Source organism: Cornus florida, unplaced genomic scaffold (genome assembly GCF_030987335.1).
Source record: "Cornus florida cultivar Cherokee Brave unplaced genomic scaffold, ASM3098733v1 CherokeeBrave_3.0.0_Hap2_Chr11, whole genome shotgun sequence".
Lineage (NCBI taxonomy): Eukaryota > Viridiplantae > Streptophyta > Magnoliopsida > Cornales > Cornaceae > Cornus > Cornus florida.
Genome location: NW_026775581.1, coordinates 127096077 through 127111740, shown reverse-complemented (window position 1 = coordinate 127111740; position 15664 = coordinate 127096077). Strand labels below are relative to the sequence as shown.

Here is a 15664-nt window from a genome sequence, read left to right as displayed (position 1 = left end):
AGGGACGGTTCAGTTCAAAACACTATGACCTACCTATATTGGGGATGGATTAGTTCAAACACTAAGTTCTACCTATATTGAAATAAGATGGATTAACTACAAAAGTTAAGTCCTACGTATAACTATGTGTCAGGTCAATAAACTATTTGAATGATACACCTTGAACGGACTTTATATATTTATGTTATGGTGCCATGTATGAGCTTGAGTCTCAAGACCATGGTTAGGGTGCGTATATCGCCTAGGATGGATAACTGGACAGTGGTTTTGTTCCCTGGTAGGTCTAGATACACATGACCACATTACGTGCGATTTGCATGGTATCTCTACGCAGGCTGAGACATACCTATTGGACTAGAGAGCGTCCTATAGTGTGTAATATATTCATATATGGACTACTCTAGATATTGTTGAGTCTATCTAAGATGTATCTGCGTATCGGATTCTTGTTTGGATCGTAGTAGATCAGGACTTGCATGTGGGCCTGACCCACTCTATTATTTTTCAGGTATTCGACAGTACCAAGTTTAGAGCTTGATCGTGTTGATGCAGATACAGACACTCACTCTTCCGATTACATAGGATTTCCTTTCTATTTTAATTTTGGATTTTAATTCTGTAAATTTATACAAGGTTTTGGGTTTAGGGGTCCACTAGGTGGATTCCCGAGTTGTACGGTTTTAAATTATACTTAATTTATTATTTCAAGTTTGACGATTCTTATTTTAGTTTTCTTCCAGCGTATAATTAATTTATTTTTAATTCAGTTTTATTTTCTGCTTGTCTACATTTCAATTGTTTGGTATCCCTCGGATCTGTGCTCGGACTTGATCACCCGTGGCTCTAGAATCGAGGGGTATCACAATATGTATATGTATATTAGTTTAATTATTAGTAATTATTAATAATTGAATTTTAATTTTATTCATTATATAAGGTGTATTATAAATTCTAGGGTTTTATATAGTTTCACGGGTTGCCGACTTGGTGGTATTTTTATTTTATTTTTCTTTTCATTCTCTTAGTGTAATTAGGGTTCGAGATGTATACGCCTATAAATATAACTATATATGTCTGTCTAGGGTTGAAAAACCCTATTCACGTACATAGTGACTTGAGAGGAAAACAGAAAGAGACTTGAGAGAAAAACAGAGAGGCTCAAGGAAGAAAGAAGGGATTGTTTCTGGGTTGAACCAAGAGTAACGAAGGTGTTGAACAACAATCTAGGAATTTGTTGGAAAACTCAGAGACGGTGGTTTAAGGTTTCAAAACTGAAACCGAAGGTAAGTTCCTATTTTAACTCCTTCCCTTAAACATGTGTTCTTTGCATGCTAGATAGTCTCGAGGACTTAATCAGACTTTAAAACGAATTTGTTATGCATGTTAAATCAGACTTTAATCTATGTTATACATTGTTAAATTGAAACCGATTTTTTTTTAAACAGATTGTTTCTGTTAATTGTTTTATTTCTTGTTAACGATGCGTATTGGAATTTTTATGAGATTCTAAGATCTTTGGGAGATAGATTGAACTTCTAGAAACCGTAATAAGTTATTACACAAGGGTTTAAACAATAGCAAAGACGAGGAAAATGATTAGAAATCAGGTTACGGCTCTTAGAGGGAGAGAGCCGGCTCTCACAAGGGTGGAGCCGGCTCCCTTGTTTTGGGAGGCGGCTCCTTCTCCAGTTTTTTGGTTATTCGTAGTTTGAGCTCTGTTTGGTCGATTGGGTATTCTGGAATTGTTTTAAATTGCAGTAAATGGTCTAAATAATTGTTTTAGACATTCAAAAACATTTGGAAGCAGGGTTACGTTAATATGCTTAGGAGTGGAATGACATGAAGTTAAACAGAAAACCTGCATGTTGAGTATTGAATGATTAATTTAACTTATTACTTGTGTTTAACAAATCTTTTCTACATGATTTAATAGTGTTAATCATGTTTCAGCAGTATTATAAGTGTAGTTGATTATCTGAAAATAACTATGCTTAGATTGGATTAATTGATGTTTTAATTTATTGTATATTGCATCAATTATTAGATTATTTGAAGGATTTAAATGTTTAGTTTTATTTTAACAATTTAAAGGACTTGAACATGTTTTGTAAATCTTGTAATGGATGCATAATATAGTCATATATATATATTAGACTTTATTTATGCTTATTTTGGAGTATGGTTGATGATTAAATTTATCATTTACTGCATTAATGATTTGATTTGTGAATTGTATGCACTGGTATGGGATGGTGGCATACTATGGACGGATTAATTCAAAATACTAAGTCCTACCTATACTGAAATATGAAATGAATTAACTATAAAAGTTAAGTCCTACTTAGATAAATGTCAGGTCAATAAATAGTTGAATGACATACCTTGTGTTAGATGGATTTTATATAAATGATTAGGGTGCCGTGATATAAGCTTGAGTCTCAAGATCATGGTTAGGGTGCGAATATTGCCTAGGATGGATAACTGGACATAGTTGCTGTTCCCTGCTAGGTCTAGGTACACATGCCCATATTATGTGCGATTTGCATGTTATCTCTACTTAGGCTGAGACAGACCTATGGGCTAGTGAGCGTCCTATAGTGTGTACTTATACATATATGGACTACTTTAGTTATTGCTGAGATATCTATGATGTATCTGCATATCGAGTCTCTGCATGAATTGTAGTAGAGTAGAACTTGCTAGTGGGCCTGACCTACTCTTATATTGTTCAGGTGTTCGTCAGTTCCAGGTGTAGAGCTTGATCGTGCTAAGTAGAGATAGTCACTTACTCCTCAGACTACGTAGGATTTCCTTTTATGTTTTAGTTTTGGATTTTTTTTTCGTACTTTACTTTATTTTGGGATTTTATTAGGGGTCCACTAAATGAATTCCCGAGTTGTACATATTGAAGGTTTTAAAAAGTTTGGATTATATTATAACTTTTGAGAATTTAATAATTAGAATTCTTTTCAGCTTTATTATTTATTTCTTAATTCTTTTGTCATCTGTGTTCATTTAAATATTAATTATTAGGTATTCCTAAGATCTGCGCTCAGACTTGATCACCCGTGTCTCTAGAATCGAGGGGTATCACAAAAGCGGTAGTGGTGTAAGAATGTTGGTGGTGGTGGAAGGAGATGGTGGTGTAGGTGACAGTGGTGGAAACCAACGGAGGTGACTGTGGCGATGGCGATGGCGATGGCGGAATGCGGTAGTGGTAGTGGTGGAAGGCGATAACGGTGGTAGTGGTGGAAGGCGGTGGTGAAAAGCGGTAGCGGTGGTGGTGGCAGCAACTGTAGCGGCAGCGGTGTAAGACGGTGGCGATGGTGAAAGGCGATAGTGGTAATGGTGGTAGAAGGCAGTGGCGGTAGTGGAAGGCGATGGTGATGGTCGTAGAAGGTGGTGGAAGGCAATGACGGCGGTGACGGTAGTGGAAGGCGGTGACGGCAATAGCGGTGGACGACGGCGGCTGCGGTAAAAGGCGGTGGCGGTGGTGGTGGTGAAAAGTGACGGTGGCGGTGGTGAAAGGCGGTGGCGGTAGACTGTAGTGGAAAGCGGTGGGTGGTGGTGAAAGTCGGCGGTGGTGGTGGTGGTGGTGAAAGGTGAAGGTGGTTGTGGTAGAAGACAATGGTGATTTTTAGACTTGGAACGTGAGAGCTTTTTAGGAAGTTGATTTTTTAAAAAAATTTACTTGGGAATGGAATAGACATTTCATAGGTTTAGTTGTGGAATGGATTTTCAACCCAATAGAATGATAATTCCCATTTTAAATTGCATATCAAATAAAAGAATGGTTGGAATGGACATTTCATTCCTGCATACCAAATGCAGCATTAGTGTATTTGTTTCAAATTACAAGTATGAGAAAAGAACCGGCTCAAAATAGGTTAATACATAGTATCTTTTAAGTACACCTTGTAATTAAAAAACTGAATATATGTGTTTTTTTTTTTTTTTTCCTTTTCTTTTTCAAGTGCAATTATCATAAGAAACAACTATTGAAAGGTCACTTCTTATTTGAAATTGTAATATTTATAGTAAATTTAGTTAATAAGTACATTTAGTATTGCATAAATGTGTCCTCTATTTCCGAATGCAATCTGAAAAACATCAAATTTAACTATTTGCTGAAAAATCTTTGTCGTCAAAATCTCTCAAAGTTACTATTTTTTTTAGCAAGCTTACTATCAGGGATCTCTCTGAACTCAAGTGATTCAGTGCATCTAACGAGGCTCATATAATCTATACACGCAATTTTTATAATTCCTGATTTCACATTCATATCAGTGTTGATTAATTTCAAAATACAAAATCACCGTATATTAAACCCATTCATAATTGGAAGAGGTTGAAAAAGTTTAACCCACCTTTTTCTCTCGCCTCTCTCTCTAACCCTCAGCTGCCTCCCCTTCATTTTCTCTCTTCTGCTCCCCACTCTCTCACCTCCCACCATTTAATGCATGCTGTAATAAATTCGCTCGGTTAGGTGAGTTTCACGCGGTTTTGCTATTGTTTTGTTAGATCTGCTTTGTTTGACTTGCTTCTCTAGCTTGACAAGGTGGATCTGTTATTTTGTTTCCGGCTAGATCTCTAATCTATGTCGAATTTTGGTGTCTTCGCCTTTTTGTGCGGAGTTTGGATAGTTTTTCCCTAGTCGACGGCGCCTTGTGGATGCAGCCTTGGAGCTCTTACCTTGATGATGGCCTGACATTTGGGTCACTCCTATTGTTGCTCCCTCTTGGGTGGTCTGCTGGTATGCTTTGCCTTGTTTCTCAACAAATCGAAGGTCTGTTCTTCGATTTTTTTCTTTTATTGCCTTTTGATTTGTTTGCCTATATACCGTGTTTATGGCTGGGTTTGTAGATGCCGTATGACTATTTTTTTTGCCATGATAAAAAAAAAATAAATAAATAAAATAAATAAATTGGAAGAGGTTGCAGAATTTGCTCTTGAAGTCTCCCCCATCATGCTAAAAAATTCCCACCTATTATTGGACGAAGAGGCTTACTCAATATCACGTCTCAAATTTAAGAAGAAAAATTCAAATATATCAAAGCAATATGAATGAAACTTTAAGCACACGTTTCCTTGCTTAGGCAAGAGCTCAATTATGTTCTTAATTTCACCACAAATTCAAGCATTTCTATAACTTCACAACTATTTTCCCCAAGCAACCTAACTCACATCAAGCAATAAAAATGACTTGAACAAAAGTGTCATCTAACTTTCCTCGTGAATATTAAAATGGCAATGGATGAGGAAGGCTACACCGGTTGTCGAATTGTAACACTACTAAAACTTCCGAGTGGCCATTTTATTTTTTATTTTTCAGAAGCTTATACAGCACTCGAAAACATATTTAAATACATATAACGCCATAACAGTCACATAACAAAATTCATACTAATATATAAGCACCGGAAGTTTGTCAGGATTTCAGATCATTGGTCATGCAACAGCTAACTCAGGTCGCGGAGCGAATTACTGCCTCAAGCTTTCAACAATGTAAGAAGCATACAGATCCCTGCAATCGAAAACATCCATGTAAGATAATAATGACCGAGGACACTTGGAGGCTAAGTGTATGAATACAATACATTCTAAAACAAAATTTGAATAAACGAGAAACTAAGCTTCAGTTTTGTACAACAAATTCAGATTACGCACATGGAGTATTTGATAGCTTCAATAGCAGCATCAGCCGGCAGAAACTCATCAACCGCAACTGATTTGTTCTCATTCTTTTTGTCTATTCATGAGAAATGAAGGGTGTGCAATGCAACCAAGCAGATAAAGTGCATGATTAATCATACGTAATACATTTATCGGATGGCCAAGATTATAAAATTTGGTCATATTATATAATGACGTCAACCGAGATGGTAAATAAACTCAAATATAAGGTTTATGGTGCACATTCAGGTGCCTCAAATTGAAGGACCAAAACCGGGTAATTACCTTTGTTTTTTGTTTTTGTGTGTGTTTTACAGTAATATACTGGGCGTACAGTAATACCAAAAGATCAAGATCTATGAGTGCACACAAATAAGTTAAACAATCACTAGTGCATGTAAGTGCATAGTGGATACAGTCCTCGAAGAAGCGTCGGATCTCGGCAAGGCGGTGTGGAGGAAGATCCTTGATATCCTTGCAATGGCGAAACTCAGGGTCATCGGCACATACTGCTATAATTTTGTCATCCTTTTCACCCTATAAAAGTTTTTAGTTTATGAATGAGTGAATGGTAATTACAGTTCCTGAGGGTATTAGATAAAAAAAATCAACAGAATACATATAGAAACTAATCTGAAACTTAGCAAGCCTGTTGGTGAATTTCAAAAGAGTGAATAACAAAAAGTTCAATAAGTTAATTATTATGTCTGCCAAAGGTTGGCATCATCATCATCTAATTCCCTTCCGTGTCTTGTCATTAGTCATGATCAGGGAGAAATCAGGTAACTCAAGGCTTTAAAATGAGATAACTGACAGGGGAAAGGTTAATTGATACAAATGAAAACCTTACGGAATGAAATTGAGTTTTCCTACCATTAACAGTTCAAGTTAAGATACCACTCCTGTACCGAAGTCATACACTGATGAGAAGAAATCAAGCAACTTTAAACATGTAATTTATGAGCTTCTTTGGCAACAGATAATTATAGGACAAGAAGCCCCGCGACAGCTTTTGCCCAATCCATCCTTCCCTGCCTGAATATTTCACTCTCTAACAGCCCCTCGACGAGACACCGATATTTAGTCATAGAATATTGTGAATATTGAAGATACAAAATTAAGCAGCACAATAAAAAGCCTTTACCTGATCAATCATAGGCATCAGTCCAATAGCACGAGCACGAAGGAAAGTACCAGGCAGTACAGGTTCCTATACAAGAGGAAAAATCCAAATATTATCATTATTAATTTAGCTGAACAAGTGATCTCATATAACTTCCATTATGGTGAGATTAAATATGCGGTAAAGAAGCTACCTGCATCAGTATCAGGACGTCCATAGGATCACTATCTTCACAAAGGGTTCGTGGGATGAAACCATAGTTGTGTGGATAAACAACTGATGAGTATAAAACTCGATCAACCTATTTGGAAAAACTTCATTCATGATTAGTCAATCTTTCTTTCTTGAACTTCTTGGGATATAACCACTAAAATTTACCACAAGCACGCAACAATAAACTTGAATCCAATTACATACATGTTCAACATAAAATATATTCACAATTTAGAGTAGATGGTGATTACTATGGTATTAGAACCGCACCACTTCCCATAATTATAATTGATACATGTGCTGACCCACTAATGACAGAATGTGGCCACCATAAGGGGGCGTGTTAGAGGATAAAAAGACTTAAGTTACCCCCTCGAACAACTTAAATGTTTAGAGTAGATGATGGTTAATATAAATGATACAAGAAACAAGTGTAAAGGAAAATTCACATTTGCCATTGGTAATTTCCTGTGCAAATGATTCTTCGTTACATCTATTGACTAAGACCCAGCTTGCTAATGAAATCTGTATGCCAATTATTTATGCACTCTACTAACATGAAATCGGAACTTGTCTTGAAGCTGTCACAAGTTGAAAGCTATTAATGAACCATTTGGGCCTTGCTCAACATCACTTTCCATGTGATTCTTATTGACTAGCTGTCTATCTGAGGTAGTTTATTCTGCTCCTAGTGAAGAAAAATTGCTAGGCTCAAGTCCCAGTGGAGAGACATGGATGGTAAGAGGGATTGTTTCATTGGTATGACGAGCACTACCTACATTGTGTAACCCAGAAAAATACATACGAGTGCACAAAGAGATAGAGAGAGAAGATACAACTCCCACAAAATATGTCATTATTGTGGTTTGAGATAATCAGAACATCAGCAGAATCCTATTAAGAAACATGAAGATCAGGATTAGTATGACCTCATAATTGGAATATATATACTCAGCAACACATATGGAATTTTGTTTCATTGTGAAACTGTCAAATGATATATTCAAACATCTCTTAAATACCTAACCCATATAATGCAGATATTTCTGTTGCCATCTTTTGTTCTTTTTCTTTTGAGTGAAAATTACACCCACGGTATCCCTTGAACATAATTAAAAAATGATTCAGTTCTACTACCTAAAAGTTTGTTTATCAATAAATTAAGTTACCTTGAAATTGGAGAAAAGGAACACAGGAAAAGATAAAGAACCTCACTTTTATTAGGCCGCTTGTCTTGTCAAGTTCGTACTTAACTTTGCTGCCTTTTCCAATTTCAATCACCTGCCATAGAAATTCACATTAAGATTCAAGTGTAGTTCCTAACACCACCATTTGTTTTAGATGGGTGAATTTCCAGCCAGCTGTCTCACTGGAGCAAAACTAAGAGGAGTTCTAAGGATCTTCAAACTATTTAAAGCAAACAGGATTTAGAAATTGCAAAACTTACACAGTTGAAAACTGCCGGTGCACCTGGCCCTGCATAAGCCAAAATATCAAACATTATTAAACAAGTATATAAGATCCCATACCATTACACTCTTGAAAGTCTAAATCAGACCTGAAGAGAATATGTGAGATTTAGACCTGAAGAGAATATGCGAGTAAAGTGGGATATAGAGAAGACCGGTAGAAAGATAAATTTTTATTTACATATAATTACATAAGACTTGACACAGAGTCACCGATGTGGACATTCATCCATTATTGATTAGGAGATATAAGTAACATTTTAGCACATGAAAGTTGTACCTATTTCTAAGTCATGCCATGGATGAGCCGCAACAGATCTTCGTGACATCGAGGAGAGGATTCTCTCATTGAGAACTACATGAGGATGAGAGAACCCCGTGTTCTTTCCACTCCCTTCTCCGTTAGACATGTTAACCCTCGAAATAGCTAAAACACAACAGAGATTAAAATCATAAAAAATAACTGAGCTCGATAAACCAAAGTCTAGATGGACTGCATATAATGCAATGCAAACCTTACTTCCATTTAATTCAATTAGAAAATAATTAAAAATAAGAACATATGTATTTCTTGATATTCCACAAATACTAAGTTGCTTTACTCAAGACTTTGCATAAATTGAGCTAAAAGCTGTTGGCATGTCCTAGACAGAAAAATGCAAATTCAAGTATAAACAAAGAAAATAAAATTAAGTTGCTTCCCCTCATTGTGAAGTAGCACAATTTATCACCAAACTTTCTTTCTTTTCCAAATAATCAATCAGAGTTTCAATTTTAGGGGACAATTTACAAAAAAGAAACTTGAGAACACAAACAGACTTCCATTAATGCGGGAATGAATTCTAAATGACAGGGCACCAAAATAAGAGAGATAAAATCATACAAACCCTTTGCAAAGATCACTTGAACATATGAATCACAATTCACAAATAAGGAGAAAAACCAAGACATAATCAAAAAAGATTTTGACAAAACAGAAAATAAAGCCAATCATAAACTACCACAAATCTACATGCATGTGTGCGGACGCCTGTATGAAGGCCCAGTGGGGGCAATTGCTATTTTATACCTACTGATTTTTTCCCCCTGAATTATATACCTAAAAAATTTGAAAAATACCCCCACTGAAATTACAAAAAAAAAAAAACCCATTATTGCCCCCACCCCATGGTTTTATTTATTTATTAGGGTAAAAGTTTGCCTATTTTTGGACAATGACACCCCTTCAAGTTTGAAAAATAGACAAAAAGACCCTGAAGATGGTGAATTGACCTTATTACCCTTTCAAATGAAATTAACATTTTAATTGACTTAAATACCCATCTCAAACCCTAACCCAAACCCATCTCAAACCCTAACCCGAACCCAAACCCAACCCACTTGTGTGAAGACCCCTCTCCCCTTTTCTCTCTGTATATACATTGAAGAAAAAGGCAACAGGAAGAAAAAGGCATGAGAGCAGGACGTAGATGGATGGCAATAGAAGGAGTGGGGGTACCGAAATCAATGTCGGGATAGACGGATTCCGCCGCCGCCACCTCGTGGTGCTTGAACCCTTCGTCATGGTGGTGGTGGTGGTGACGACGCATGCTGCCATGGAACATCATCGGATTGAAGTCACCGTATGAAATTTCGTGTCGGTGAAGATGAGGGTTCATCAACTTGAAGCGGTGGCCGCAACCACAGTGAGAGAAATGGAAAGAGAAGGGACGTTTCAATTGGAAGTGACGGTTGATTGGAGCTCAAAGCAGTGGATCTGTTGGTGTTGTGTTTGAGGTCGTCGTCGATGATGGTGGTTGAGGTGTGGTGGTGGTTCGCCGGTGGGTTGGTTTGAGGTTTGTTGCAGGTTTGGTGGTGGGTCTGAGAAGGGTTTGTTTTTTTGTTCATTTGCTCGGTTTGGGTTTGTGATGATGGTGGCTGTGTTGTGTGTAGCAAGTACAGAAGTGATGGTGGTTGTGTTGGGTTTTGCTGGGTTCGAGTAAGTTCCATTTGGGTTTAGCAAGTACAGAGGTGGCGGTGGCAAAGCTCTGGCGAGGTCAAGGTTGAGGGTGGTGGTTACTGTGGTTGTTTGTGTGTGTACATATATATATATATATATATGAAAAGGGTAATTTGGTCATTTAAGTATTTTGATATTTTATAATTAAAATAAATAAAATAATAAAGGGTAAAGTGAACTTTTCACATATTTTAAGGCTTTGTTTGGATGAAAAAATCTCACAAGGGGTGTGACTGTACAAAAATAAGAAAACTTTCCTCTGAATGACCTTACCCCAAACCTCAGGGTGTCTTTGTACTTTACCCTATTTATTATTATTATTTTTTTATCTCCTTTGTTAAAGATCCGCCCCATCTGACATAATTTTCTGGGTCCATAGTAGTAACAAACAAATGTTTTGCACAATTTAGATTTGGGGGAAACCACACAACCTCACATTCAAATATAAATTTGATTTATAATGGATAGTGGAAATCAAAATGAATACAGATATTACACACGCTCAAATTAGTAGTATAAAGATTTGTCATGCAACGAAAGAATGTCGGAAATTCCCGGGTATGAACAGAGATTCAACATTTCGAGATCTAATCAATTTAACAAAATAAGAAAAATTAATGAGAAATTTAGCATCCACATGCCCGCTAATCACCATAAACTTAAAAAATGAAACCAACATAATAAGCTCAGCAATTCCGTATTGATGCATGCAATTTTTGAAAAAGTTCAATTAAATTGGCTTCTTGTCGTAAAGTTGTTTTTAAGCAAACAATCTATACACATCCAAATCCTGTATGTATATATATTATATAGTTATATACAAAAGCAGTTATATATATATATGTGTATATATATTCACTGAAAGCTCTTGAAACCAAGTAAAGAGATAAGGTGAACTTACAGTGAGACGCTGAAATGTGAAGTAGAGCTTCGATTGGCGTTTTGGGAAAGCGAGTGACTGAGTGTGTGTGTGTGTGTGTGTGTGTGTATATAAAGAACTGCGTAAGTTGGACGGGAGAAGATGATACTACCACTTTTCGAGCATTGTCCAGCGGTCGGTCTATTTGGGTCAAAAATCAAGATGGTCCGTTGGATGAGATTGACTTCAATCTGACGGTTATGGAGGCAATCACGTGTCAGGATTTTTTTTTGAGAAAAAATAGTTCTTTTATTTTTGGTTAATTACAATGACACCCCAGAAGTTTGACATATTAATAGTCATATATAATTTAGCCATATTTTGAACAATGACACCTCCTGTGAGAATTTTGTTCCAAACAAGCCCTTAAAATGTTAAAAAGATGAGATTGCCCTTCAATGTTTAATTCATTTTTGTGAAAAAATATTAGAACTTATGAAAAGTCAATTTTGCCCTTATATATATACATTATTACATCAACACCATCATATATATATATATATATATATAAAACCAAGTCCAACAAAAAATTGGGATAGCAGTACCGTTGCTAACCACAGCCGAGCTTCACCTCCCTCGCCGGATCTGTCTCACCGTCCACAGCCACCGACCGAGCTCGCCATCGCTCCCATCGCCGGTCGCAGATCATAGCCGACTTCTCCTTGCCCGCCGGTGGACATCATCAAAGCCGAGAGTCCCTGTCGGTGGACATCCAGATCTGTCTCACCGATCCACAGCCACTGGCCGAGCTCGCCGTCGCTCTCATCGCCGGTCGCAGATATCCACAACCGAGTTCTCCTTGCCCGCCGGTGGACATCATCAAAGCCGAGAGTCCCTCCTCGCTCACCGCCACAGTTAACCAACTCGTCTCTATCGGCTTCATCAAGCCGTCACCGCTTTGCCGCAGTTCATCCACAGCCGTGCTCTCCATCTTGCTCACAAGCTCGCCGCCGAGTCTCCACGGCCAGTGGATGCTTTGACGAAGGCCCTGCACTGCCTCCACTCTCTCTACCACTATCGCCCCTGTTCATTCTTTCAAGAAATATATATATATATATATTTTTTTGCCCACAAAATTGAAGAAACACATTGGATAGGCACAAAGAAATTAATTAATAGTATGCAATAATTCTCACTAAACCCATTTGCAATTTCTCTGTTTCGTTTTTTGGTGGAGGTGGCAGTGGTGGGTGGTGGTGGTTTTGGGGGCAAAATTTCTGGGTTTTCAGTGAGAGAGGATAGAGATATAAAATTGGAATTAATAAGGGTAATTCTGTCATTTGAAGATTTGGATATTTTAAATTAAAAATTAGTATTTTATTGAAGGGCAATTTAGTCTTTTCTCACCTTTTAAGGGTCTGTTTGGATCAAAAATTCTAACAGGGGGTGTCTTTGTTAACTTTATCAAACTTAGAGGGGTGTCATCGTTCAAAAATGGTCTAACTTGTATATAGCTGTAATTATAGCAAACCTCAGGGATGTCATTGTAATTAACCCTTTATTTTTCTAGTAAAAGTTAGCAGCATTTGGGTAGTATTAGTACAGGTCCTACTCCCATGGTGTTACAAGGATCATTTGTTTCGCATCGAATTCGAATGAAATAGTGATTGGGTATAAATGAGTGTGTATATAATACTATTCAATAATTTGAACTTTTGAATAAATGAGTAAGTGTCCACTCGTTATAGTTGATATTGGAGTCAGACCCAGTCTTCGGTCCGATGTTACGCCTACCGCACGGCCCAGAAGGGGTCCGGGTAACTCACCTGGATAAGCAGGGTGGCCCGATCGCAGCGAAGACATTGCGAGTTCGAGCGGAGAAGAATGTTATAAGGGTCATTTGTTCCACATCGGATCCAAATGGAAAAGTGATTATGTATAAATGAGTGAATATATAATATTATTCAATAACTTAAATTTTTGAGTAAATACGTAAACGCCCACCCATTACACACAAAAAGGCCAAATATTTCTTTACATGTATATTAACCCCAGCTTTTTTTTTTTTTTTTTGGGTTACATGTAAATTAAACTTGAGAGACTGACTTTTTGACATTCTTTTTTCCACAAAGAGAGACTGACAGTTTCAACTTTAATCATAGCTCAATACATGAATTTTCAACGAGCTCGGTAACATAATAAGCAATAAGCAATAAGAATCACTCGGTGAACAACTAATAATATCTAATCTACAATTAGCAATAATGAAGTTGTTAAGCTCTGTTGGATAGAGATGTTTCATCCACAATAAACAATAATAAGGCAGAAAGCACACCCACCTCTTCGAACAATCTAACCTAACATAGTGTAATTATCCTTGCTAAGTATTGCTAAAACCCCATCAACAAAATAATTTGCATTATAACTCCATCCACATTTTGATTGATTCCATGTCTCTAGTCTGTGTGTGAAGTGAAATGAAAGGTAAAGTAGGTCTTTAGGTTAAAAGTTAGTAAAATTTAAAATAATGAAAGAATAAAGAAAATATAAATAGTGTATTCTATATATAATATATAGAAATTTAAACATATTAGATAGGATTTTTTAGACGGACAACAAATTTTTTGTTTGTCAATTACTAACTGAATCATAAAATTAAAAAACCATTCTAATTCGCAAGAATCAAATTGAATTATTGGATCAGATCAGTTTCATAGATTGACGGATCAAATAAACACCCCTACTAAAATTCACGTCACACTTTAGTCAATTTTTTACTTTTTTTTTTTAAATCATTTTGTTAATGAATTGAACCATTACATTTGATTCGTTAGTACAATTTCATTTTATGTTTGACTAGCGGCTAGTATGATTTTATTTTAAAATATTTTAATATGATATATATATATATATATTTTTATATATTTTTATGTAAGGCTGTTTAAGTATGAGATGTTAAAATATATATATATATATAAAGTATTTGCTTTTTACTGATCAAGTTTAAAATTTGATTTTCCAGCGATCCAAGGTTATTTTATGATAATTTTCTTCAACCTTTGTTGTTGACTAATCTCCAATCTCCATGGTATTCTTCTAGATTTTCATCATTTATGATGAAGATTTTTTAATTTTTATTTATTATTATTTTAATTATTTTTTGTTATAAGTTTCATTTTTACTTCTATTTCATAAAAAAATTTCTTATACATTAGAGATTCATTCTCCATATAGAATTGCTAGCTAGTTCACGTTGTTCTAATAATTTTATCATTTTTATTATTCGTTTTCTTTAATATGACATTCAAGAGCTAAAAAAAATAAAGTAGGTGTCAAGAAAGAAATGAGCATTAAAATACACACATATACATAGAAAATCCTAACTAGATTGAACCATATTCAACCATCAAAGTAACTCCCCCACTATTTGTAGCGGGGTTGTGCCATGCAAGCACTAAAGAGGACTTGCATGAAAAAAGTATAGTTCTAGAATTTTTTGAGATTTGTTAGCATTATATGGTGAGATTTGTTAGCATTATATGGAGGAATGGAGTAATCTAAAACATTAGAGAGGGTTTGCAAAAATGGATATATGGTGTTTATTTCATTATTTTTGGTTCAATAAAAAGACGACATGTGTCGACTTTCAATGCCACATTGGATTTGGTACTTTGAATGTCCAAAAGAGGAAGTATAGTGTGGAATTATTGAAGATTGAGTTTGTGTTGCCTACCAATAAGGAGGAAGTATGTGGCGAGTTCCAATGGAACTTACCACGCTGAATCGCAACTATTATGAATTATTATTGGAAGCTATACAATATTACGTAGTAATTATACAAGTGAGCCAGTACAACCCTATTATGGAGTTTTCTATTTTTGTTAAAATGAAAGAGGTGAGTCCTATTAGGACTTGTCATCTTTAAAGCAATGGCCCACATCTTCGAAACGAATTTCACCACACATGATGAGCTCTACTAAGCTTACTATAGTGCTAATCGCGGTAGATCAATTCTTTTAAGGGTTGGTATTATGGAAGGTTCATGGATTGTGTTTCTAAAGATTGTGTATTCCTAAATAAAAGAAAGACTTACCAAATATGACAATGCTAAGGTTGACCAAGCAAGACATGGGCTGGATTTTCTCCTTATTTTTAGGAGAATTCAAACAACTATCTCAGCAAAGTGGGAAACATTACAGAATGGCAAGTATATTTTGGATATATATTTATATATATTGAAATATAAGCCCACGACGATGAAGAAGTTGCTAGAAAGAAGGAATACAGGGCGTCATAAATTCTAAGACCAGAAAGGTATTATATATATA

At 36.0% G+C, this 15664-nt stretch overlaps 1 protein-coding gene across 1 annotated transcript; it reads right to left on the bottom strand.

Moving 5' to 3' along the window:
- Nucleotides 1-5061: 5061 nt before the first annotated feature.
- On the bottom strand, nt 5062-11519 carry LOC132282622 (soluble inorganic pyrophosphatase-like). The gene is made up of 9 exons (XM_059784361.1): nt 11379-11519; nt 8759-8905; nt 8457-8485; nt 8225-8290; nt 6990-7097; nt 6818-6883; nt 6090-6210; nt 5668-5749; nt 5062-5524 (listed from the first exon to the last, which is right to left on the bottom strand). Exons 2-9 carry the CDS (start codon nt 8886-8888, stop codon nt 5482-5484), a joined length of 645 nt encoding a protein of 214 aa, XP_059640344.1. The 5' UTR covers nt 8889-8905; nt 11379-11519; the 3' UTR covers nt 5062-5481.
- Between the last annotated feature and the right edge of the window lie 4145 nt (nt 11520-15664).